The 27,150-nt window shown below is 39.6% G+C and overlaps 1 protein-coding gene across 7 annotated transcripts in view; it reads right to left on the bottom strand.

Annotated features, from left to right (window-relative positions):
• Window positions 1-27,150, bottom strand: part of PARP15 (poly(ADP-ribose) polymerase family member 15) — a 55,778-nt gene that overhangs the window by 23,536 nt on the left and 5,092 nt on the right. Inside the window, exons 2-9 of one of the 7 annotated variants that reach the window (XM_059162831.1) lie at window positions 20,687-20,953; window positions 19,610-19,823; window positions 11,598-12,653; window positions 10,200-10,316; window positions 7,937-8,173; window positions 6,774-6,995; window positions 5,090-5,168; window positions 2,572-2,721 (exon numbers count right to left, since the gene is read on the bottom strand). In XM_059162831.1, the coding sequence (XP_059018814.1) occupies window positions 2,572-2,721; window positions 5,090-5,168; window positions 6,774-6,992 (448 nt within the window). In that variant the 5' untranslated portion in view covers window positions 6,993-6,995; window positions 7,937-8,173; window positions 10,200-10,316; ... (1 more) ...; window positions 19,610-19,823; window positions 20,687-20,953. Of the gene's footprint in view, window positions 1-2,571; window positions 2,722-5,089; window positions 5,169-6,773; window positions 6,996-7,936; window positions 8,174-10,199; window positions 12,654-19,609; window positions 19,824-20,686; window positions 20,954-27,150 lie in introns of all 7 variants that reach the window. The other 6 variants (XM_059162833.1, XM_059162835.1, XM_059162834.1 and 3 more) reach the window with 6 other exon arrangements.

Raw genomic sequence — 27,150 nt, 5'->3', positions numbered from 1 at the left:
TTCTCTTTGTCATTGAGACTTGTAAATTTTACTATTAGGTGACGGGGTGTGGGCCTATTCTTATTGATTTTGAGGGGCATTCTCTGAACCTCCTGAATTTTGATGCTCGTTCCCTTTGCCATATTGGGGAAATTCTCCCCAATAATTCTCTCCAGTATACCTTCTGCTCCCCTCTCACTTTCTTCTTCTTCTGGAATCCCAATTATTCTAATGTTGTTTCGTCTTATGGTGTCACTTATTTCTCGAATTCTCCCCTCGTGGTCCAGTAGCTGTTTGTCCCTCTTTTGATCAGCTTCTTTATTCTCTGTCATTTGGTCTTCTATATCACTAATTCTTTCTTCTGCCTCATTTATCCTAGCAGTGAGAGCCTCCATTTTTGATTGCACCTCATTAATAGCTTTTTTGATTTCAACTTGGTTAGATTTTAGTTCTTTTATTTCTCCAGAAAGGGCTTTTATATCTCTCGAGAGGGTTTCTCTAATATCTTCCATGCCTTTTTCGAGCCCGGCTAGAACCTTGAGAATTGTCATTCTGAACTCTAGATCTGACATATTACCGATGTCTGTATTGATTAGGTCCCTAGCCTTCGGTACTGCCTCTTGTTCTTTTTTTTGTGGTGAATTTTTACGTCTTGTCATTTTGTCCAGATAAGAGTAAATGAAGGGGCAAGTAAAATACTAAAAGGATGAATTGTCTCTTTTTAAGAAATACCTTTTTGGGGGCATTTGTTTTGGTCTCTGACTTTGCAAGAATGGAGATTTTCCTCAATTATCAGGTGACACTCACCAGGCCATTCCTATTCAGAGTGAGTGTGGGAGCACCCTGAAAGGAGGCTTGCTGACCAGGAGGCTTTAGTGTAAGGTAAGCAGGTGGTAAATACTAGACTTCAGGGCAGCTGGTTTCTCTCCAGAAGGATCCTCCAATCTCAGAGGGCATAAACCCGTCTGCCATTCCGGGAGCTGCACGGGGACAGGGCTGGACCTCACTGCTCAGTACGGAAGCTTTCACTTGAGCACTGTCTAGCTCCCACTCTCATCTCACCTGCTGTTCTAAGTCCAGAATCTCTCTGGTTGGTTTCCCTACAGAATAAACCTCCCATCTCTGGCCAGGGAAGACCAAGGGAAATTACTGGGGCACCAGATGGATGGAGAATAGAATAAATGGGTCTAAGTGTTGCTCATACAGAATTGCATCTGATTCTGTTTCCATATTTTCCTTGTCCCCTGCCTTCCCAGGTACCTGATGCTCCAACTTCTGTGTCTCTAGGGACTACCATTCTCTCCTGCATATTCTAAGTTTTCACTACTGGCTAGCTTCTTCTCATATTCTAAAAATACACTGCTGTGTCTTGTTCATTATTGGTTTTCCTCCAGCTCTCTTTTTCCTTTTGGGTTTACACCCTTTTATTTCCTTTACTGTTGCTTTCATGGAATTTTAAAAGAAGGCAGGTAAAAATGCCTATGTTCAATCTGTCACATTTTACATAATTGAATGTCCTTTATGTCTGCATTTGTGAATGACCAATACATTGGATGGAGAGTCTACATAGTCACTTTCTACATAGTAAATGCTATAGTATTTTGCAGCTTAGAAAATACTGAAACTTCTCTTTCTACTTATGTTTTATCTTACCCTTTTAATTTAAAATTTAATACTTTGTAATAAAAATATATTCGCATGAGAGTACATGTATGCAAGTTATACACAAACAGACACATGGGGAGGACATGCTCAAAGACGCTCCTTCACTGGAGGCGCTCAGACATTCCAGCAAAAATCAAGAAAAAGGGGTTGAATTTCATTTCTGGGTCAGTGTAACATAAGGAAGATTATAAGAAGTGAGATATGAGTGCCAACTCAGTTATATAGAAAGGGAAATAAAAATAAAACAAACTTATTATTAGAGAGGAGAAGGGAGTTGGGGGAAATTGGAAGGGGAGGTGAATCATGAGAGACTATGGACTCTGAAAAACAATCTGAGGGGTTTGAAGTGGCGGGGTGGGGGTGGGAGATTGGGGTACCAGGTGGTGGGTATTATAGAGGGCACAGATTGCATGGAGCACTGGGTGTGGTGCAAAAATAATGAAGTAATAAAAAAATAAAATAAAAAATAAAAAAAAATAAAATAAAAAAAAGTAAAAAAATAAAAATAAAAGATGGAATCTAAAAATAAATAAATAAATAAATAAATAAATAAAAATAAAACAGACTTATTAAATTAGAAGTGTGGAATTTTGATGGTTCAGAGCTAGAAAGGGGACAAGAGCTAACCTAGACTAAGTCCAGTGAATGGCTCCCACCTCATCTTCACATTGCTGTGCTCCATCTAATCCTCTGGGAAATCAACATTTGACAGGCAGAGAAACTGAGGCTCAGAGGGGATAAAGTGATTGTCCCGAAGCCACACAATGATAAGTGGCAGAGCTGGGATTCAAACCCAGGTCTTTCTGATTCCAGGGCCTACATATGTCCGGCAACACTATTCTACTCGGGCAACATTAGCCACAATTTCCTTCCCACACATGAGTCATGTTAATAGTTACAATCGCGTACATGGCTTAAATAAAGTACCTGATTTCAGATTAAATGTTCTTGTCGTTGAGTTTACAATCACATCTGCCTTTTCTTTGCTAATATCTCCAGTAGCAATCTGGAAAGTAATTGCACCAATTTTCATTCCATATGAAATGATTCCAGGGCTGGAGATAGGGCTGAAGGCCCCTGAAAAAAAAAGCAAGCAAATGAAAGAGTAGCTGGAGAATGAACAACAAGGGGCCACTGTTCTCTTCCCAGTCTTCTTTCTTTCCACCTACATAAACCCAAACTGTACCGTGCCTGGTTGGGTTTTCTTTTTTAAGGAAATTAAAAAATAAAGCTCCGTGGCAGAAGGAGGATCAATTTCTCAGTTAGAGAGGATGAAGCAGGAACACCTGACTAGACCGTCAGCTTGTCTGCAAAAGTTGCTGCCGCCTCATGAGAAAGGCATGAGGAAGGACAGAGGGCCAAGTATCCCCTCATGTCATGCTCATGTCTCTGGGAAACTTTTTTTCAAGCTTTTTTGAGCTACGACAAATAAGAAATGTAAATATTTAAGGTGTACAATGTGACTCTCGAGTGAACGTACGCTGTGAAATGATTGTCCAGTTGGGCTCACAGCACACCCATCATTTCCCACAGTTACCATTTTGTGTAGGGAGTGTGTGTGTGTGCGCGTGTGCACGTGTGAGTAGTGAGAACGCCCGGGATCTGCTCTCTTAGTGAGCTTCGAAAATACAGAACATTATTATTAACTCCAGCTCTATGCTGTGCATTTAGTCTCCAGAATTTACTTGTCTTATGACAGAAAGTATGTCCCTCCAGGTGATTCTTTTATATCCATTTTGCAGAAAAGGGAAATGGTCTCGGTGTGGAGGTCATTTGTTCAATTATTTGGGGGAAGATTTATTTTTGTTTATTTGAGATAGAGAGAGAGAGCACATATGCACATGTTGGAGCAGGGCAGGGGGCCAGGGGCGGGGTGCAGAGGGAGAGGATCTCAAGCAGACTCTGCACCAGCATGGAGTCCAACACGGGGCTCGACCTTACAACCCTGAGATCATGACCTGAGCTGAAATCAGGAGTCAGATGCTCTGCCAACTGAGCCACCCAGGCGCCCCCATCCAAGGTTAAATAACAGCTCACTAACTTCACATAGGAGCTCTCCTATGGCTTCGCATCTTGCTGGCATAACAGGATCAAGGCTGCTCTGAGGAAATCAGCCTTACAGTGTTGGCATAATGTTACTGTACGCTCTGAGGCTTTATACCTTAGCTGTGCCTTTTCTATTTGTCCCTTTCAGTCTCCTTTTCCATGTGATGCAGTGGCAAGAGAATCACCCACCCAGGAGGCCACTGTATAGATTAAATTATATATATAGAAAAGCAATCAGAGAAGTTTAGTGTGCATCCACATTTTAGTTATCTGTGTGTGGGTGTGTGGTTCTTCAGGACCTTTACTGGATGGTTCCCTCAGAGCGGGAGGACACATGCCCAGGAGGCTGTGGGGGGGGGGGCACTGCTCTCAGCTACCCACCCCTCTGTGGAATGAACTCTGGGCAAGACCCAGCTGCCCGTGGTCAGCGTGGTGGACAGGCTCCAGCACCGTCACCTCTGCAGGGTCACAGCTTCTTGATCATAAGCACGTGAGCCAATGGCATGTGGAGGCAACAGCAGTGCTTCAGACCCAGCCTGTCCAGGGAGTCCCCCTCTGTGCACTCAGCCCACAGCAGCCCCAGGTAGGCCTTCACTTCGTGCTAGAATCTTGCTGCAGGTGAAGCAGCACACAGGGGATGGTCACTGCTCTCACCCCAGGCCACTGCCCCCCTCCTCCATCCTCAGTTATCTTTCATTATCATATCTTAGAAACTCTGGCCTCATTACCAGATTTGGTTCACATCTGGTACGGTACACGTTGGATTGCTAGTTTGTGCAAGCATACCCCAAAGGCCCCCGTTAATCACGGTCTTGAAAGTAGAGATCCCGTCCTCCCTCTATATTCCCACCAAGCAGAACATGCAGAAAAGCGTGGCGTTCAGTGTTCAAAGTCAGGGGCTGGGTATGGGGGGAGGTGACCAGCCCTGTACATCCCTCTTATAACGATGACCGTCCAAGAGGCAGGCCTTGATCTCCTTGGAAACGCTGGCCGTGCAAGGAGGGGGACGGGCCCTTGACAGTTGTTAGAGTGAGTAGCTAAGATATAAAAACTTGCTTTGTGTAGATCCTGGCAGTGGAGGCTGTATCCAGTTGGCCACTCCGGACTCCCTGCACATAGTTCCGCTAGTAGACCTGTATCGCCATTGGTGTCTCTGGGTCTTTTCTCTGGACTCACTGGACATGACCCACCCTAGGCTTAGAGTCTGCGGGGTGTGCAGCACGTATCCATATAACTTATTCTTTGTGTGCTCAGACAGTGGAACATGCTCTAACATCTCCTTCATCACTGATCTGTCCCGCATGTGAATTAGCTTTGTCTCCTTCTATTGATGTCAGCTACCACTGAAGAACCACTAGGCAGAGCAAAATATTTTCTGAGCAGAACAACTTTGCCAGACCTTGGTTACCTTCAGTTGTGAGAATCCTGTCCTTGTTGGGATTTCCATATAACCCTTTGGTGAATTCATCTAAAAATGCCTGGAAATAGAAAGAAATATAGTTACTGATTACAACAATGTTCTGCAAATATATTAATCCAATTCTTTGTAGTACTGATCACCAGACATCAATTAGAAACAATAGTTCTCCCTAGATTTCCTCTTACCCAGAGACTTTTTCATTACAGGATTGCCATAGAACCTAGGCATTTTCTCAATAAATACCAGTGCTGATTTCTTTTATTTCATGGGAAGACCACAATTCTATCCCAGATGCCTGAGAGTAACTAAGAATTCAGAAAAGAACCTTATATTTGCTATCTTTTTAAAGTGCTAATGTTCATAATTTGTAACAATAGCCCTTAAAGTCAGATAACAAAAGGGTAGTAACTACTACTTCTTTTTTTTTTAATGTTTTATTTATTTATTTGACAGACAGAGATCAGAAGTGGGCAGAGAAAAAAAAGGGGGGGGGGCGCCTGGGTGGCTCAGTTGGTTGGACGACTGCCTTCGGCTCAGGTCATGATCCTGGAGTCCCGGGATCGAGTCCCACAATCTGGCTCCCAGCTCCATGCGGAGTCTGCTTCTCCCTCTGACCTTCTCCTCGCTCATGTTCTCTCTCACTTTCTCTCTCTCAAATAAATAAATAAAATCTTTAAAAAAAAAAAAAAAGAAGTGGGCAGAGAAGCAGGCAGAGAGAGAGAGGAGGAAGCAGGCTCCCCGCTAAGCAGAGAGCCCAATGTGGGGCTTGATCCCAGGACCCCGAGATCATGACCTGAGTCGAAGGCAGCGGCTCAATCCACTGAGCCACCCAAGTGCCCTGGTAGTAACTAATTCTGCAACCAGATTTAAGCCATGCTACATGCTAGACACCACACAAAACATGTCAAATACATCTTTTCTTAGTTTCAACATCGAGTTTGAGAGATGTTCTTGCCACATTCACTTGACACACAATAAAACCGAAATTCGGAGAGGTGGCCTCCCTCAGCCTTTAAGTGGCAAAACCGGAATTTAAACCTAGCTGTACTTTTCTTCTTTGCACTTCTATATTGTTTGCATTTTTGCTATAGCTATGCACAATTTATAAAATCAATATAACTTTTCAAGAATGAGAACCAGATTTTGGTACTCAGACTGGGCCAACCAGCTCTAGGTCAACATTTACAAGGCTGGTGTAGGGTGCTCAGTGCTTAGTTCATGTGCTTTGACTGCCTCTCTGCTACTGAATACTGTACTGTTATTTTTAGCTTTAGACCCTCAGAGACTTCTACAGACGAGCTGTGCTCTATCCATAAAACCCTTAAATTCTTGAGGTTTCTCTTATTTGGTCTTTTCCCTATAAACAGAGCCATAACTTGGGCTTCATTCAGTCAGTGTTAAAATGTCTGGGCCACTTTCATGCCAATGACTTTCTGCTTCCTCCTAGGAATTTAAGTACAATTATCTTGTGTCTTGTTAACCTGTCTAGGAAGGACTGTGTGAGTTATCAGCATTATCTCATAAAGTCTTATGACAACCCCTCCACAGCAACCAACACTTATGGACAGGGAAGTGAAAACATTATTATTTACAGATCCACAAAGACATCTGGTTGCACTTAGGTTCACTTGTCAGAATGATGAGAAGAGATATGTAACCATACCTGTTGGATTTCATCATCACCTAGATGTACCAGCAAGTAAACTTTTTGTAAGGCTTTCCGCCAGCTTCTGCTACTAAATTCGAACAATTCCGAAAGGATTAGGTTAGCAAAAATAGCTTTAGGAAATCTCAAATTTCCTGTTCCAATCATGGGAAATACGATGGATGAAAAAGATAACTCTTCTACAGTTGCCAAACATTTCTTGATTATATTTGCCATGATCTGAAATGTACAAAATACATTCATCTAAGTTAGGGCTTAAGCTGGCAGAAAGGAGAAAGAGCTATGGCTCTAACAACTGTGACTAGGTCTCTTCCGCTATTCCTGGCTTTGTCTGGGTCTAGGGAGTCAGAAAGGAGAGAGGATATTCCAGAGAAATTGCAATTCATGCAGGAAGGAGGCTCCAATAGTATGGGAATGGCTACATAAACAATGGTGTCTTGTTGCAATTAAAAGCAATGTTTATGGACATTGGATAAATGTTTGTTAATTTTTTAAAAAGCAGGATTAAAAAAATGTCTGGAAGGGAATCCCAACTAAAAAATATAAAATTGCCCTGAAGAGAATACAATAAAATGTTAACCACATTCATTTCCAGATGACTGGATTATAATTTTTGTTTTCATCTTTGTACTTTCTGTATTTCCTGCAATATACTTGTATTACTTTCATATTCTAAAAAAAGAGAGTTGGGAGTAAAGGTGAGAAGTCATCAAAAGTAGAGCAATGACCCCTCATTCTTCACCACAGCTTTGGCTGCATCTTGTTGTCATACTGAAGGATGATTACACTAATCTTCAGATATCATTCCTGGGGAACCCCAGGATGGTTACTACTTTCAAGGGTCAATTATTCTGAAATCACTGGTAGCTATGATGGACTGTTTAGAGAACATAATAAAGATGTCAATAAATGGACAAGGTCCAATCAATACTAGGGCTTCTCAACCTTGTCCAGAAAAGTTTGCGTTGTGGAGGCCGATGTATACATTGTAGGACATTTAGCGCATCCCGGGCCCCCGCTTCCCAGTGATCAGTAACCAATGTAACAAGCCAAAGGTCCCCTGGGGAATACATTCACTTTGCTTGAGAACCACAGATCTCTACAGTGCCAGAAGACTACCAAAGCTACCAATGAAGTAGAGAATGAAGGATTTTCTCTACCTGCTGAGAGCGCCCTGCTGCATTATCCCAAGTTGGTGCCACGACATGGAAGACAGCTTGGCAGTTCAGATTACAGCCACTTGTTATGAATATGCTACCTATTTTCTCCACTGCTCCCTGCTTGACAGCATACAACTCTTCCTGGAGCTTTGGACCAGCTTTCTGCAAAATAGCCCGGGATAGTGGTCCATTTCCAAGTTGAAGTGTCTGGGAAACAGTGTTGACAATTACATGGGCCTTAAGGAAAACAGCAACATTTTGTTAGAGATTGAATCAGTAATTATTAAGCACCTACGACTTGCCGAGTATTGTGGAATAATGCATAAGACATGTTTTGTCTGTCATACTGACCTGTCAACCCTACCCTGGGGGGCTCACAATCTATTGTTACCATAATGAGTTGAGCCCCAAAACTTAGAAATAAAGGAAATGCATCACCCACCAATGTCAAGTCAACATGTGATGAATCAGAGTAGGGCTATGAAAATGAGCAAACCAAAGACCATAGACAAAGAAGGAGAATCTGAATGAAAGGTAGATGCAGAAAGAGGAAGACAGTGAGACAGACAGAGACAAAAACACAGAATGTTGAGAGAGACCTTGGAAGAAAGAGTTGCTTTTAGGCAGGTAGGAACTGAGAGTAATTGTTCTGACTTTATTAACATACCTAAAGAAAGAATGGGTCTGTCTGAAGGGTAATGGGGTGGGGTCTGATCAGCCCTGAAGGCCTAGATAAGGGAAAGTCGTTGAGGTGAGGGTAGGCAGTGTCCCCTCAAGCCTGTCCAGGGGTATCAAGAGTTCTCCAATGCCTGCTGAGGCTATCCCTTTGGTGAGATGGGGTCATGACCTGATGCCAATAGCTATTAAGTATTCAATTCATTCAACTCCATTTATTCTGATTTTATATTCAAATTTGGAGGGGAGAATGCTTTGATCATGTGGATTTTGCGTATTTTGGTTCCTTGGGGAGCACTTCTTCATTGTAAATTAAAAGGTTTTTATGTCACTGGGCCACTTAATAGTTTCATTTCTCACTCTCATGGGTCCACCTCCATCTTATATGAGGTTACTTAACATAAACTAATCTTAGGACCTGAGAAGTTCCCCGCAGGGACAAAAGTCAATGAGCTTGAAAAAAAAAAAAAAAAACAAGATCCAGCCCACCTTCACCCCACTCTCTGCTTACTGATTCCTACACAGTTTGGGGAAGTAATATATTAACATGTAAAACAGTAAAATATTCTTAATGTTTAAATCAGTTCAAGATAATCGAAAGAAACTCTGTGTTAAAAAATACAATTAGTAATTGCTATAGAACTTCAAATACGGCAGGAATCCTTTAGACTGGACTGCTCAGTAAAGTCTTTACAAAGAGGATAAGGGATGGGGCACCTGGGTGGCTCAGTCAGTTGAGCGTCTTCTTTCCACTCAGGTCATGATCTTCAGGTCCCACACTGGGCTCCCTGCTCAGGGGAGTCTGCTTCTCCCTCTCCCTCTGCCTCTTCCCCTGCTTGTGCTTTCTCTGTCTCTGTCTCTTGTTTGTGTGTCTCTCTCTCCCTCTCTCAAATGAATAAATAAAATCTTAGGGAAAAAAAAGATAAGGAAGGAAGCTGGGACAGGGAGAAAGAAAGCAGTAAGGATTCTGGGTGGGTGAATGTTTGAGAAAACACAGGAGAAAGGTCAGAAAGTAGTCCAGTTTAGCTAACAGAGAGTGCTAATGGTGAGAGACAGGGCTAGAAAGAGATTTGGGGCCAGACCGTGGAAGACTCTGAGAGCTCTTATTTTTTGGATTTTCTGATACAGGCAGGAGGAAGCACTTGATGAACATACATCAAACAGCTAGGGAGAGGGCAGGCTGGAGGGTAAGAGAGGCGACTAGGGATGCTGAAGGACAATGAAAATGAAAGGGAATACACAAGAGAGAGGGTGTGAGGAGGCTGGGAAACTGGTTGGATAGAGAAAAGAACTCAAAGAGTTAGAGGACTCCAAAGTTTATATGGCACCATCCAATCGTGAGACTAGGTACCCTGACAGGGATGAAAAAGTTTAATAATCAACTTAACAAACTGCGTAGTGAAAAGACCTCAGTTTCCTCGTTTCTAAGATAAGGATAAGGAATTTTATCTCAACTAGATTGTACCACAAACTGGGTGAGATAAAATTCAAAGTGGTCTGTTGTGGGGTCTGTTGTGACCTTAAGTCATAGAATGAGTGAATCAGACCCCAGTGTTTCTTGTTGGATTTACTGAATAGCGCCACTTACCTGGAAATTAGTAACATTTCAAGCCATTAATACGAGGTTTAGACCTTCTGTGGTTTGGGCTGAGGCTATCACATTTCCGTCTGGAAGACAGTTTTTCCCGCTGACTTGGTCTTTTGACTGTGGAGAAAACAGTAAAAATAATGACCAGGCAATGCTATCTGTAGACTTTCCTCTTAGGTTTCCAAACAGAAAATAGCTATTGGATTCCACACCTAACTCAACTCATAGTCCAACCTTAAGATTCAAAAGCAAATAATTTGTTACCACAATTTTTTTTAGTATCAACTGTATTTAATACTCCAGTTGCCTGTGAGCTCTTTTACTTATTCCCCAATTCTAGCTTAGCAGACCCTGCTCATGCCCCCTGGCTCTTACAATTTAAGGGCACTCTGGTCATATTTCCAGCTGTCCTTATTTCTTTCCTTTTTTTTTTTTTTTTTTTTTTTTTAGAAATAGAGAGAGAAGAAGCAGGAGAAGAAAGAAAATTTTAAGCAGGCTCCGGGTTCAGTGCTAAGCCCAATTTGGGGTTTAATCCCATGACCCTGAGATCATGACCTGAGCTGAAATCAAGAGTCTGACGCTCAACCAACGATCCACCCAGGCACCCCTCCCATTGTTATTTCTTCTCTGAAGACTTTCTGTAGTGCCAAAGCCTGCTTTCCTTGCAGGCTCAACAGAGAGAAATTGCAGGTAAATTAAGCCACCCTCCCACTGGCTCAAGCCCTCATCCAATGATTGACAGTTCGTTTAAAACCAGGGAGCAACCTTGCCTCCCAGGTAAGACTCACTCTGAGTTTTCCCAGTGAGATCAAGTGGTAACTGATTTGGTAACACACCCTATCAGTATCTTTTACTTCCCTATTTAGATCATTTGCACTTGAATCCTGTTTCAGGTTCTCTTGGGGGGGGGGGGGACCCAAACTAAGACACACCCCTCAGTTCTATGCATAATGCATTTATAGTTTTGACTACTAGACAGCCAGTTTTATTTTTTTTTTTTTTAAAGATTTTATTTATTTATTTGACAGATCACAAGTAGGCAGAGAGGCAGGCAGAGAGAGAGAGAGAGGAGGAAGCAGGCTCCCTGCTTAACGGAGAGCCCACTGCAGGGCTTGATTCCAGGACCCCGGGATCATGATCTGAGCCGAAGGCAGAGACATTAACCCACTGAGCCACCCAGGCGCCCCTAGACAGCCAGTTTTAGAATTTAAAGGATCATCACAGATCATCCAGTACAGAAACTTCATTCTCCTGGAGGAAAGAGAAAATCCAGTGTACAGAGATGAAACCATTTACTCAAAGTCAATCTAGTAGCTGATGAAGGCACAATCCTTTAATCTGCTCTTCAGAGAAACTATGAAGAGGAGCTGATCTATCTGACTGTATTTTCACACTTACCTATGGTAAAAACATGGTGCACATCATCTCCCTATCCCCCTATACCTCATCATCCACACGTGTGACAGATGTTAATTGGTATCAACACTGTTTTTCAATCATCCAGATAGTTTCAGAGTCTTAGTCAACACAGAGCCCCAGACAACAACTGTCTCTCAGTGCTAAGTAACCCATGAAATGAAATGTACTTTTCATGCCTGATCTAACTCAAAAAGGTTATGAGTTTTCTTTGCTTAAAACAAAACAATGTTAGAGAATTTTCCACACTCTACTTTCTATAAAAAACAGAAAACCCCAGCAGAACTGGGAATGCACTTCTTGAGCAGTCCTTTTCGCTCGCTCAGGAATTTTATTCTTTGTATTCTCCTGCATGGACTCTGGTATGTTTGGTGCAAGCATGATTAATGAACTCCCACCCCAAGAATTCCTTTGGTACAGATTCTTTCAAAGCACTGATATGAAAACCAGAAAAAGAACCAGCCACATTCCCTGTCAAATTTTGTTTTTTCCTTCTCAGTGTTAATGGCTGATGTCTTTAATTGTTGTGAATTCTTTTCACCTCGTCCAAACAACCTGTTATCATGATCTTCTCCTTGAATGTATCACACTCAATCCAAATCCCATCATTCTCTGCTGTTTTTTATGTCTTCCCATAGCATTGACTTCACATTCAATCTGGTGACTTGATATTTAGAAATGAGATGGCAGACGTTTTCATATATACCCTCATTCCAGGTCTTGATTATATTGATCTTTGTTCTTCCTTGAGTTCAATGGCCACAGATCTGAGTGATACCTCTAACTCCTTAACAGCTGACTTGGGGCCATGTTACCTCACAGGGACACTGTCCCTTTATAATTTATCGTTTCAATCAGGTGATGCTTCTTCTTCAAGATCTTCATATGAGAGGATCCAGAGCCACCAGAAATGGTGCTGGCAACTTTCTCAGTGGCTTCTCTTTTTCATACAAGGCTACGACCAAAGTCACATCATAGGGGAAACAGAGATGGGCCTTTCACTGAAGACAGGCTCTTAGCCCAAGCAGGTGTCCACCACTAAAAAATAAAAATCAAAAGGCAGGTATTCAGACAAAATCTTTGGCATAAAAACAAATCCTGATATTGGCGTGCCTGGGTGGCTCTGTCACTGGGCATCTGCCTATGGCTCAGGTCATGATCCCACGGTCCTGGGATCAAGCCCCGCTTTGGGCTCCCTGCTCAGCAGGAAGCCTACTTCTCCCTCTGTCACTTCCCCTGCTTGTGTTCCCTCTCTCACTGTGTCTCTCTGTCAAATAAATAAACAAAAATCCTTAATAAAGAAAAAAGAAAGAAATCCTGATACTAATGAGACTCTGAAATATAGTATGTCTACCTAAAATGGTACCACTGTCAGACAGCTCAGTGAAAAATGTGGTATTCATGAATGCAATAGAGCTAATCGTCACCTAATGGAATAGATCTATTCCATTAATAATTACTTTGCAGTGAAGGTTTGTACAATTAATCTGATTTTCCCACTGACATTCCTTATAATATTGGAGAGGTGATTTTTTTTCTGGAAAAAAAAAACAAACAAACCCTGGCTCTTAAAGATTCAATAAATACACAAAATAATGCACAGTTAAAAATGAACTGTTAAGGAGTGCCTGGGTGGCTCAGTTAGTTAAGCATCTGCCTTGGGCTCAGGTCATGATCCCAGGGATCTGGGATCTAGCCTCCCATCTGGCTCCCTGCTCAGCAAAGGGTTTGCTTCTCCCTCTGCCCCTGCACCCTCTCTCTCTCTCTCTCTCAAATAAATAAATAAAATCTTTTAAAAAATGAACTTTTAGAAGTAAATGCAATATTGAGGGACTGGGGTGGCTCAGTTGTTTGAGCATCCAACTCTTGCCTTCCACTCAGGTCATGATCTCAGGGCTGTGAAATTGAGCCCTGCCATGGGCTCCACGTTCAACAAGGAAGCTGCTTGAGATTCTTTCCCTCTGTCCCACCCTCTGCCTGGGTTCTCTCTCTCTCTCTCAAAATAAATAAATCTTTTTTAAAAAGAAGCAAATACAATACTATTCTTTAATAGTTACAATAGTTAAAAACGTCAAAAACAGTTGTGTGCAGTAATAATTTTAAAAAGTAATAAAATTAGGTCTGATTCCCTAGGTGCAGAGCCTGTGACGAGGATTCATGTGCAATTGAATTATTAAAGTTGTACCCTCAGGAAAAACATGTAGGAAGTGAGAGATAAAGACAGAGAATGTGGTTTAAGTAAAACTAGTTTCTGCCTGATCCTGCAAGGACTCTGGAGTATATAAATTACATCATGGTGTTGTCCCAACCTTGAGACAGGGAGCTGTTTTTGCACCTGCATACCAATCATTTCATTGTCTATGGGTCATCCTGGTTGGGTGATGAATGTTAACTCCCAGGCACTCCAGACTCCAGACCTTTAGTCTGCTAAAGGCAATCCCTCTGGAGAAGATTGTAAGTGTGAGTCCTTCACAGCAATATATATATAGCAGCTGACTGTGAGTGAACCTAATAAGTAAAAGAGACTCTGGAACATCTGGAGAAGCATCAAAAGGAAGGAAAAGCACTAAGCGAGGTCCAAGGAGTAACTGCACAAGAACGTGGCTTAGCAGCTAAGTCATACAAAAATATCTAAGGGATTTTGATTGATGACAAATTCTGTATAAATCAACAGTGATGTAGCTGTATTTAAGCAGAAAAAAAAAGTCACCAAACACTGGGAAGAACACGGAGCAACAGGAACTCTAATTCTGCAACATGGTACAGCCATTTCAGAAGACAGTCTGGCAGTTTCTTACAAAACTAAACATACTCTTACCATAGGATCCAGCATTTGTGTTTTGTGGTATTTACCTAAATGATTTGCAAACATATGCCCACACAAACCTGCACATGAGCTTTATTCATTATTGCCAAAACTTAGAAGCAACCAAGATGTCCTTCAATAAATGAATGGATAAATAATGGACATGATGCCTCCATAAAACAGAATATTATTCAGAGAAAAAGAAAAGAGCCATTAAGCTACCAAACGACATGGAAGAAATATAATGCCTATTGTTAAGCAAAGGAGCCCATCTGAAAGGCTAAATATCATATAATTCCAGCTACATGACATTTTGGAAAAGGCAAAACTGTGAAGACATTAAAAATATCAGTGGCTGGTGCACCTGGGTGGCTCAATGGGTTAAGCCTCTGCCTTTGGCTCAGATCATGATCTCAGGGTCCTGGGATCGAGCCCTGCAACGGGCTTTCTGCTCGGCAGGGAGCCTGCTTTCCCCTCTCTCTCTCTGCCTATTTGTGATCCCTCTCTGTCAAATAAATAAATAAAATCTTTAAAAAATAAATATCAGTGGCTGCCTGCAATTTGAAATTATTCCATACGAAATTATTCCATATGAAACTGAAATTATTCCATATGAAACTGTTACTGAGGACACACGACACTGTGCATTTGTCAAAACCCAGAGAATCATCCAACACAAGGAGTGAACTCTAATATAATGGACTTTAGTTAATAATAATGTAGCAATACTTTTCAATTGTTAACAAAATTACCATTAATCCAATACCTTAATATTAGGGAAACTGGGGGCAGGAAGAATTATCCTTACTTTCTGTTTAAATGTTCGTTAAACCTAAAACTGCTCTAAAAATAAAAACCATTCATTTAAAAATGGGTAGTGATGAGATTTGGGGCTATAGTAAGAAAAACATAGTAACAAGAATAGGTATGGTGAAACATAATCCTATTCTTCTCACTGGTAAAAACGGGCAATGCCTGGGGTATTGTATTTTGTTCAGGGTGCTAAACTTTGCAAAGGGTTTATGAAAACTAGCTATGGTGTTCAGAAGAGGGAAACTGATGCTGTAAAAGGATTCAAAACCATATCACATGAGGGTATAAAAAAAGAACTGAATATATTTAACTTGCAGAAGTACAGATTTTAGGTAGGATGGGAGCCACACATAATAGTTACCCTTAAACATCTGAAGGACTATCTTATAAAGGATTTATCTCTACAACCCTAAAAGGAAGAGCAAGGATAGTAAGTAAAATATGTTTGGGCTTCATACAATGCTATTTTTATTTTTTTTCTTTTTCTTTATTATTTATTTATTTATTTATTTATTTATTTTTGGTGATTAGTACTGTTCTAAGGTAGGATGAGTCAACTCGGGGAACAGTGAGTTTGCAGCCAAGCAGAAGAAGGACAATCACCTAGTGGTCTGATTTTACATCTGAACTATTTTGTGTTTTTAGAGGTGCAGGGGGCATTTTTTTCTAAATGAAATTCACGAGTCTATTTCCAGTGCATGTTACCTAGTAGAAATAGTTTGTTACAGTACTTTTTTGTCGGAAGTCATAACAACATCAAAACAAAGGACAGTGAACTATTCAAACACCACTTAGTAATAATACTTGACCCTGTAGCAGCTGAGACATATAGCTATCTAAAGCACAATTCATATCTATCATTTCTCATCAAATTAATAACTTGTGTTTTCCATTCTTTCCTACTTTGATAGTTAAATATCTTTATCGATTGAATACCTGCTATGTGTCAGTTAACAAATATTATCCTACTTAATTTAATCTTCACAGTGACCCTGTGAGATAGATTTTATCTCCACTTTTTAAATGAGGAAACAGAGACTAAGGAAGTAATGTTGCCATTGTTATCCAGCTAATTACAGAAGGATTTAAATATATACCCTTGGGGATCCCTGGGTGGCTCAGTCAGTTAAGCTTCTGGCTCTTTATTTCACCTCAGGTCATGATCTTGGGCTCACAAGATTGAGCTCCACATTGGGCTCTATGCTCAATGCAGAGCCTGCTTAAGAGTCTCCCTCTCCCTCTCTCTCTGCCCCTCCCCGTCTCTGTTTCTCTCTCTCCCTCTCTCTCTCTCTCTCTCATAAATAAGCGATAAATAAATAAATAAAATCTTTTTTTAAAATAAGAAATGAAAAATAAATAAATATATATCTTTGGGATTCTAAAGGCCAGTGGTGCTCTATTGTGATAGAGAAGACTGTGTAAGTAAGCCTTCTTGGACTGTGTAAGTAAGATGGCACCCAATGATCCCTACCACTTGGTAATCATGCCTTTGAATAGTTTCCTTCCATATTGTATCAGAGTTGGTCTTTGTAACCAACAGAATATGGCACAAGTGATGCTATATCCCTTCAGAGGCTTGATTACAAAAGGCACTTAGAGCCCTCCGCACCCCCTCAGATAACTTAGTCTGGGAGCAGCCAGCTGCCATGTCATGAACACCCACGGGGGCAGGCCCTAGTGGCAAGGAGCTGAAGCCACTGGCAGCAGTTGTGTAAGCAAAGGTAGAAGAAACCCTCCAGTCCTCATCAAGCATTCTGATGATTGCAGCCCTGATGAACAGGTTGATAGGAACCTCATGAGAGATCTTCCACCAGGATTACCCAATTAAGCCTCCCCCAAATTCCTGGCCTTCAGGAAGTATAAGACAATAAGTGCTTGCTATGTAAAGCCACTAACTTTGGTATGCAGCAATAAAAAATTAACACAGACTGCATGCTTATTTAGGATGGCTTGAAGAGGCTGGCTAGTGGAGATAGCAGGGATAAGGTTAAAACCTCTCCTCCCTCACCCTTTGTGTCAGAGTCATTGCTGAAAGTCAACCTCTAATGACTATACCAGCAATATGAATGTTTAAGGATCTTACAAAAAATTAAAAACAAAAAACAAAACAAAACTCAAAACCCGACCAAGCAAAAACAAAACAAAATAGAATCGAAAATAGAGTACATCAGTTCCCTAGCAAGAAATGCATGTTGTAGCAGAAATTTTTTCCAAATTCCAACAAATGTTTTTATTTGCAAAACAGATATGGGTTGGGATATAAACTATATATATCTATTTAGGGTGCACTGTGGTTTCCGAGAAGTTTGTAAACTGTTGCACTATACTCTGTATCACTCTGCCTCCCCTGCTGGCTTCTTCAGCTCACAATGGCTGGAGTGCAGACTGAGGCTCTCTACTAACCCTGTTAACTCCAGAGGTGCTGAATATGCTTAGATATTAACCATTTACTAGTATACCCATAAAAAACTGTTAAAAAAAAAAAAAAAGCTCTTCAGATGTCAATACTCTTCAGGTTCAGGTGGCAAGTATGTGGAGAGAGATGGGCCTTCATATTTTGCATCTTTGGGAGGTTAGTACGAATCCCAAGAATGAAACAGTTTTAAATGTAGAAGTCTGCTAAGTGAGGGATACCAAATGTTTGTCTTTTCACAAAGTACCAACTAAAAATGTCCAATGGTATCAATTTCTTGCTGTATAAAGAATCAGATATTATTTTAGTCTGGTCCTAAGACTATTAGCTTCTTAAACCATTATTGAAAGTTGAGCTTCTTTTCTCTCCAGAGAGCATCTCAATTTCTGGCTTTCCTGACTGACTGGTTTCCTTCAAAGCTATGTAAGGAAGATCCTAATTTCTGTTTCTCTTCTCTTGACCTCATTCATTCCCTAGCACTCCCCACCCCCCAACAAGTCTTCTATCCCCACCTATAATTTCAGGGATACTTCTTGGCTTCATCAACTCTTCCTAAAGATCATAGTTGGGAGGGGGTGTGCCGGTGAAGTATGGCCATTAAAAATGGTATTTATTTCATCTTATTATCTAAAATATAAACTGTTTTGTGGCTTAAGTTCTTTGGGAGATTACTACCTTTAAAATGGTTCATTTAATTTTCTAAATTCTTACTGTCTTCCTTAAGGAGTGATCAGATTCTGAATACATCTCAAAGGTAAAGTGAACAGGGTTTCCTAAAAAACTGAGAATGGGATATGAGAGACTCCCAGGTTTTGGTCTGAGCAACTAGGATGAAGTTGCTATCAACTGAAATCGGGAAGCCTGTGGATAATGTAGGTTGGTAGCGTAGAGTGAGGAGGATGGGGAGTTTTGTCTTGGACATGTTATATTTGTATCATATACTTTTAGACAACCAGGTGAAGAAGTCTAGTATGCAGTGAGTGTAGGCATTGGAGTTCATGAGAGAGTATTGACTACAGATATGAACTGGGAGTCATGGATATGTACACAGTATTTAAAGCCATTAAACCTCCCAGGAACTGAGTGAAGACAAAAAGAAGAAAGGAGCTGAGCTCTACCTTCAGAGTTGAAGAAAAGAAGGTAAATGAAGAAAAAATGAGAATGAAGAGCACCTGGGTGGCTTAGTCAGTAAAGCATCTTCTCTGGTCATGATCCCAGGGTCCTGGGATGGAATCCCTCATCAGGCTCCCTGCTCTGCGGAGAGCCTGCTTGTCCTCTCCTCTGCCTGCTGCCCCTCCTGCTTATGTGTGCGTGCATGTGCTCTCTCTCTCTCTATCAAAGAAATAAAATAAAACCTTAAAAAAAAAAAAGAATGAGAATGAACAGCTACAGAGGTATAAAACAAAAATAAAAACAAAAACAAAAAAAAACCAAAGTGTGGCATCGTAGCAGCAAGTGGAGAAAATGCATTTGGAAGGAGCTATTGAATATTGAGTCGAATGTTATTAAGAGATCAAGTAAAATGAGGACTGCTAAGTGGCTAGTGAATTTAGCAATAAATGATTCTTGTCACTGGCAAAAATAATTTTGGTGGAATGATGGGGTAAAAGCCTTTTTTAGAATGGATTTAAGAAAGAATAAGAGGGGAGGGAATGGGGATGAGTAATGACAAATTCAATTGAGAAATTTTCCTGCAAAGGGAAACAAAGAAGAGAAGCAGCTAACTACCAAGAAATTGAGGTCAAGAGAGGTTTTGCTGTCTGTTTTTTTGTTACTGCACAAAAAACAATTCTTTCAGCTAGGTTTTCACAGAGAACTGTTCAAAGCCCGAGTTAATTCCAGTAAGAATGGGTGTCTTTGATGGGTTTCCTAAGCACTTGTGTGGCCTCTAATCTGACTTCATTTGTCTATGAAATGGGTAATAATAACTGTAAAGATCAAGAAAGAAGAGAAATTGATTACCTTTGTAGTCAGAAAACTCAACCAGGGCTGAACTCTCCTCTGGGAAAAGCTGCATGTTGGTTACTCCTTCTCCTCCATTGCTATTAACTATTATTAATTTGAGGTGGCAGATTTTCAACCCTAATGGTTCTTGTCAGTTCCAGAAGTCTTGGGAAAATCTCAAATTGCTGAACTCTGTTGTGTCCGACACAAGCATTAACAGATGTCCTGACGCCTACAAATAAAAATCAGTTTATTGGTACTATAATTTCATTTCATAGCAAAAGAAAACAATTTTGAAGTGTAATTTGATTTAGAGGCTATAACTAAGAATTAAAATTTAGATACTAAATTTCTATATAAAGTTATATTTCAGTGTCAACCTCAACCTATCCCACATTGCTTACTGTGAGTGCATGAGTACATAGCTATCATTAACAGTGGCCTCCATTTAAGACCATTTTGGGAACATGGGTCGACACTTACCTTTCTAAATAAAATCAAGTACGTGCAACCATTTTGTAAGCTCATAGTAATAATGATGATGATTATAATACTATATTGTTTCCTAAATCTAATTTCCTTCCCCGCCCCCTCACTTTACCATAGCTTGGTCTCTATTTGGACATGTCATTGTCATAAAAATAAACTCCTATAACTATTAAGTTCATGGGAAATTTGAGGGTATATTCACAGTGGTTAAGAAAATACACTCAGAAGTCAGAATGTTTAATTTGGAATTCTGATTCAAATACTTACTAGCTTTGTGCCTAAGAACAAGTCGTTTAACTTTCTTGAAACCTAGACTTCTTCATCTATAGAATGGAAAAAATAATGTACCTATCTCATAGTGCTATATGTTTTGAGAGTGAAGTAAGTAAAAGCTTAGCACAGTGCTTAGCATAGAGCAAGGCACCTGATAAATGCTAGTTATGGGTAGTACCAGAAGTGATAATATGTTATCCCTTGCAATCATCTTACTGGGAGTTAGAAAGAGCACAACTTTTAAACAAAACCCATTGTGGGATGCCTGGAATCTCAAAATAGGATACAACCACTATTTGCAAATGAAAGGTTAAAAGTTATTGTCTGCCTTACCAGTATTTTTGAGAAAAGTCATGACAGCAACTTTAATATTGGATATTACTTCCACACTGAAGTCACCATTGGCTTCTGACAGGCCACTAATCAACTCCATAAGCACAGAGAGCACATTCTCTATAATGGTGCCTTGGATATTGTGAAATGCAACCAAAAGGGAGGCTCGTGAATGGTCTTTTGAAAATTCATCTGTTTCATCCACTTTCAATTCATCCGTTTTGTCCACTCTTCTGAAAAGCATTGCTTTTGCATGAGGTCTTCCAACTTAGCAATTTTTAGAGAGACAGAAACACTTAAGATGTTAGTTTTACATCTGATTTGAGATCTGAAAGGATTTGGCCTGTATCTTACTTTCTGATGTTTTCAATGCTTTGGAAGAAAATAGATTTCACTCATTGCAGAAGGAAGGAAGAAAGGAAGGAGAAGGAAAGGAAGGAAGGAAGAAAGAAAATAGTAATTGTGGCTAAATGATTGCATAAAGTAATACCTTATTCTTTGTAAAATCAGTTTTACTCACCAACACAGGGAAAAAAAATAATAACCATGACAATAAATGATGACGCTCATCCACTGACATAAATTATTAGTGCTACAATTCATTACTGAAAAGAAAGAAGTTTCTGTTACTGCATAATGAAAGGGCAATCTACAGATAACCAAAATAAAAATGTTGCATGGTCATAAAGAAGATTGGGTATGGGGTAGCTATTTATGAGGAGAACAGAGATTATTACTTCCATTTTTCATTGTTTTTAACCCTTGAAAGAGAAATAAAGGAACTTTTAGTATGATAAAGAGACTTACTCTGAACTCAGAAGTTAATAGTATTCACAGTGAAGAAACAGGACAAGTCTTTGTGTTAAATACCCAGTAGTGCAACTGCAGGGTCATAGTGTAGCTCTATTTTTAATTCTGAGGAATCCCCACACTGTTTTCCAAAGTGGTTGCACCAATTTGCATTCCCACCAACAGTGTAAGAGGGTTCCCCTTCCTCCACATCCTCTCCAACATTTGTTGCTTCCTGCCAAATGGAAGGGATTATGCTGAGTGAAATAAGTCAAGCAAAGAAAGCCAATTCTCATATGGTTTCACTTACTTGATAAGGAATAACATGGAGGACATAAGGACAAGGAAAGGAAAAGTGAATTGGGGGAAATCGGAGGGGGAGATGAACCATGAGAGACTGTGGACTCTGAGAAACAAACTTATGGTTTTGGAAGGGAGGGGGTGGGGGATGAGTGAGCCTGGTGGTGGGGATTAAGGAGGACACATATTGCATGCAGCACTGGGTGTTGTACATAAACAATGAATCTTGAAACACTGCATCAAAAACTAATGATGTATTTTATGGTGACTAATATAACACAATTTTTTTTAAAAAAAGGAAACAGGACAGCCACTCTCCTTAAAAGTAGAGGAAATAAAACAAAAACTAAAAATGTACTCTGGTACCACTCCTATTTGATATATTTTTCAGAATATTTCCTGGTCATCAAAATAAGGTGGTGAAAAGAAATAAAAATAAATATAAAAATGGAAAAGATAACAAAAACATTCTTTACAAATACCATAGTCACATATTGTGAAAAATTTTTTAAATCATCAACACCATCAAGAAAGTGAAAAGACAACTCATAGAAAGGGAGAAAGGATTTGCAAAGCATAGTTGATAAAGGGCATGTAATCTAAATAAAGAACACTTAAAACTGAACAATAAAAAAACCAAATAATCCAATTTTAAAATAGGCAAAGGATTTGAATAGACACCTCTCCAAGGATGACATACACATGGTCAATAAGGACATAACAAAATGTTGAACATCATTCATCATTAAGAAAATGCAAATCAAAACCACAATGAGCTAACACTTTACATGTACTGGAATAACTAAAATTTTAAAAGATGGACAATAACAAGTGTTGACAAGGATGCAAAAAAACTGGAAACATACCTTGCTGGAATAGAAATGGTACAACCACTTAGGAATACAGTTTCACAATGGAGTTACTATATAATCCAGGTGTTCTACACTCAGACAGGAATATACCATAGAGGTGAAACATATGTCCACACAAAAACTATTTCACAAATCTATGGACAGAATGTTTGTGTGTCCCCCAAATTCAGGTTTTAAGTCCTAATCCTCAATGTGATTGACGGTATTTGGAGATGGGGTCAGATGGGAAGTGATTAGGTTTAGATGATGTCATGAAAGTGGAACCCCCATGAAAGGACTAGTGTCCTTATAAGAAGAGGAGACAACTAGAGCTCCCTTTCTGCCATCTGAGAAAATAACAAGAGGAGGTCATCTGCAAATCAGGAAAAGGGTTCTCACCAAGAACTCTATCATGCTGATTTCCTGACCTCAGACTTCCAGCCTCCAGACTATGGGAAATCAGTGCTGTTTAAGCCACCAAGTCTATGGTATTTGTTCTAGCAGTCCAAGTTGACTGAGACAACAAATGTTCACAGCAGCATTATTCACAATAGTCAAAAGGTGGAAATAACCAAATGTCCATCAATTAATGAATGGATAAATAAAAAATGGTATATCTGTACAATGGCATATTATTTGGCCATAAAAACTAACAAAGTTTTGATATATTCCGCAACATTAATGAACCCTGAAAATCTGCTAAATGAAAGAAGTCAGTGGCAAAAAAAAACACATACTAAATTATCTTATTTATCTGAAATGTCCAAAATACATAGAAGTATATTAGTGGTTACTAGTCTGTGGGGAGGAGGGAAAGGGGAATGATTGCAAATGCACTTGGAGTTTCTTTGGGGTGATGAAAATTTCTAAAAATAGACAGTGGTGAACACTGTGAACATACTAAAAACCACTGAATTGTACACTTTTAAAGAGTGAATTTTGTGGCATGTAAGTTATATCTCAACAAAACTGTTATTTAAAAATAAGAATCTGGTTGCCTGGATGGCTCAGTGGGTTAAGCCTCTGCCTTTGGCTCAGGTCATGATCTCAGGGTCTTGGGATCAAGACCCGCAACGGGCTCTCTGCTCAGTGGGGAGTCTGCTTCCCCTTCTCTACCTGCCTCTCTGCCTACTTGTGATCTCTCTCTGTCAAATAAATAAATAAAATCTTTTTTAAAAAATAAGAATCAATAAATTAATCCTTAGAGAAAGTATAGATAAAGACATATGAGATCACTTTAAAAGAGTATCTAAATATTAATGACAAAAATAGTCTCAATAGTCTCCGGCCTTGCATAAATATATTACAAATGATAATACTCTCCAAATTACAGATTATAATATATGAAATCCCTTAATTCAAGTCCAGTTAAGTGGTAATTTATAAAATTTGACAAAATGAAAGCAAACTGTGTTTTAAAAAACAAGACAATACCAAATGAAATGATGAGGGACTCAGCATGCTACACCTTAAAATGCATTTTCCACAAACTGGAAGAAAATATTTGCAAAAGAAATAACTAATAAAAAGCTGTTACCCAAAATATAAAGGACCTTTGGGATTCAACAATAAGAAAACAACCTAATTTTAAACCAGGCAAAAGACCTCAATGTAGGGACCTACTTAGCCAGAGTGACTTCATCTCAGTTAAACAGCCATTTTGTCGTTTGTGCAGTAAAACTTAAACTGACCTTGCCCCCCACTCCCAAGAGGAACTTACTTAAAAGCAAGTTGGTCGACCAATATGGTCAACAGTCCCTGATAACAGAGCTCAAATACCAGGACGGGTCAGGTCAGGTGGAGATAACAGAGCCCAGAATGCAAAGATGAGTCAGGCCAGGTGGAGACAATCTCATTGGCCAGGCTCAACCACATGGTCTTTGCTCTATAAAAGCTAGTCTGTGAAGCTGGGGGTGGTCGCTCTCTCCCTAAGAGATGGCCCCAGCCAGTCGGTTTGATTCTCCGTGTTGGCATGAAATAAAGCTTTGCTTGACCTTTGCTTTGTATCTGTCTCGCTCCTTTGATCACGGACCCCATCACTCAATAGATGCTTCACCAAAGAAGATAGACAAATGGCAAATAAGCATATGAAAAGATGCCTAACATTATATGTCACCGGGGAAATGCAAATTAGAAAAACAAGGAGATCCCACTGCACACCTAGTGGAATGGTGATAATACCAAACGCAGGCAAAGGATGTGGAGCAATAGGAACTCTCATATCATACATAGTTGGTGGGAATGAAAATGGTATTCACTTTGCAAGACAGTTTGATAGTTTCTTACAAAACTGTACATATTCTTCCCACATAATCCAGCAATCATGCTGCTGGTAGTTACCCAAAAGAGTTAAAAATTTATGTCTACAGGGGTGCCTGGGTGGCTCAGTTGGCTAAGTGTCAGCCTTTGGCTCAGGTCATGATCCCAGAGTCCTGGGTTTGATCCCCTCACGGACCCCTGTATGGAGCCCTGCATGGAGCCCCACATCTGGCTCCTTGCTCAGCAAGGAGTCTGCTTCTCCCTCTCCCTCTGCCTGCTGCTCCCTCACTTGTGTTCTCTTGCTCTGTCAAATAAATAAATAAAATCTTTTTAAAAAATTATGTCTACACAAAAACCTACAATAGATGATTATAGCAGTTTTATTAATAATTGCCAAAACTTGGAGGAAACTAAGATGTTCTGCAATAAGCAAATGGATAAATAAACCTTGGTATATCCAGACAATGGAATATTATTCAGCACCAAAAACAAATGAGCTCTCAAGCCATGAAAAAACATGGTGGAAACTTAAATATGCATTACTAAGTAAAACAAAGCAACCTAAAAAGGTTAACATATGATTCCAACTATATAATATTTTGGAAAAGGCAAAACTATGGAGACAGTAAAAAGATCAGTGGGTGCCAGGGATTAGAGTAGTGGGAAGGATAGACAGCAGAGTACAGAGGATTTCTATGGTAGTGAAACTATTTTGTATGATACTGTAAAGGTGGATATATGTTATTAAACATTTGTCAAAACTCAAAGAATGTACAACAGCAAGAGTCAATGCTAATGTAAACTAGGAACTTTAAGTGATAATAATGGGTAAATGTAGATTCACCAATGACAACAAATGCACCACTCTTGTGTGAGATGTTGATAATGGAGGAGTTGGGGGTGACAGGTGGTATATGGGAACTTTCTATATCCTCCACTCAATTAAAAAAAATCTTTAAGTAGTAATTATAAAGCTAAATAGTTCTAAATTAAAAATAAATGATATGACAAGAAGTAAAATAGAAGTTCCAGATATAAACCTTAATGTATCAAAAAGCTTAACATAAGTATTAAGAGGAATAAGAAAGTGAAGAGCTGAATCATAATTTAATAAATATTGTTCAGAATGTTAATTTTCATTATGAAGAAAATAAAATTAGATATAAATTCATACTTCACAGTCAACACCTAACCGCAGTATATTAGCCCCTGATAGGTTAAAAATGTTAACTTTAAACACTCCAAAAGTAAGGACACCCGAGTGGCTCAGTGAGTTAAGTGTCCATCTCCTGATTTCCACTGTGGAATTAAATTAGAAAGCAATAGCAAATTAGCAATAGGTCCAACGACATGGATGAAACTCAATTGTATTATGCTAAGTGAAAGCAGCAAGGCTCAAAAGACCACCTGCGGCATGGTCTACAGGGACCAAAATCTGACCACTATTTGCCAAGTTCTCACCTTGAGTGCAGAAGTTGATTACAAAGGAACCAGTGGGAATTTGGGGAGTGATGAAACTCTTTTTTATACCTTTATATCTTTGTATATCTTATATCTTGTGGTTATCCCATGATTGTATGCATTTGTCAAAACTCAAAGAACTGTACACTAAGAAGTATGAATTTGCTGTATGTAAATTATACCTTAAATTTTTAAATGAAAGGAAGTCAATAGCATTCATATACACAGAAGATACAGTGAATGAAAAACCTTATGTAAAATAGCAAAATAAATAAATGAATAAAATATTTAGAAACAAACTTAGCAAGAAATATTCTATATAAGAAAATGTTAAATATTTTTTTAATTTGAATTCAATTAGTTAATATATAGTGTATTATTAGTTTCAGAGGTAGTGGTCAGTGACTCATCAGTCTTATATAACATCCAGAGTTTATTACATCACATGCCCTCCTTAATGTCCATCATCCAGTTTCTTCAATTTTGTTATTAATTGGTTTATATAATTGGCTGCTCCCATGTTAAGGGTATAAATATTTACAATTGTTAGGTTGTCTTGTTGGATAGACCCTTTAATTATGATATAGTGTCCTTCCTCATCTCTTAATACAGTCTTTGGTTTAAAAATCTAATTTGTGTGATATAAGGATTGCTACCCAACTTTCTTTTGATGTCCATTAGCATGATAAATGGTATCCACCGCCTCACTTTAAATCTGGGGGTGTCTTTGGATCTAAAATGAGTCTCTTGGAATGCCTGGGTGGTTCAGTAGGTTGGGCGTCTGCCTTTGGCTTGGATCGTGAT

Source organism: Mustela lutreola, chromosome 2, assembly GCF_030435805.1.
Source record: "Mustela lutreola isolate mMusLut2 chromosome 2, mMusLut2.pri, whole genome shotgun sequence".
In the NCBI taxonomy this organism is placed as follows: Eukaryota; Metazoa; Chordata; class Mammalia; order Carnivora; family Mustelidae; genus Mustela; species Mustela lutreola.
This window is presented reverse-complemented; position numbering and strand designations above follow the sequence as displayed.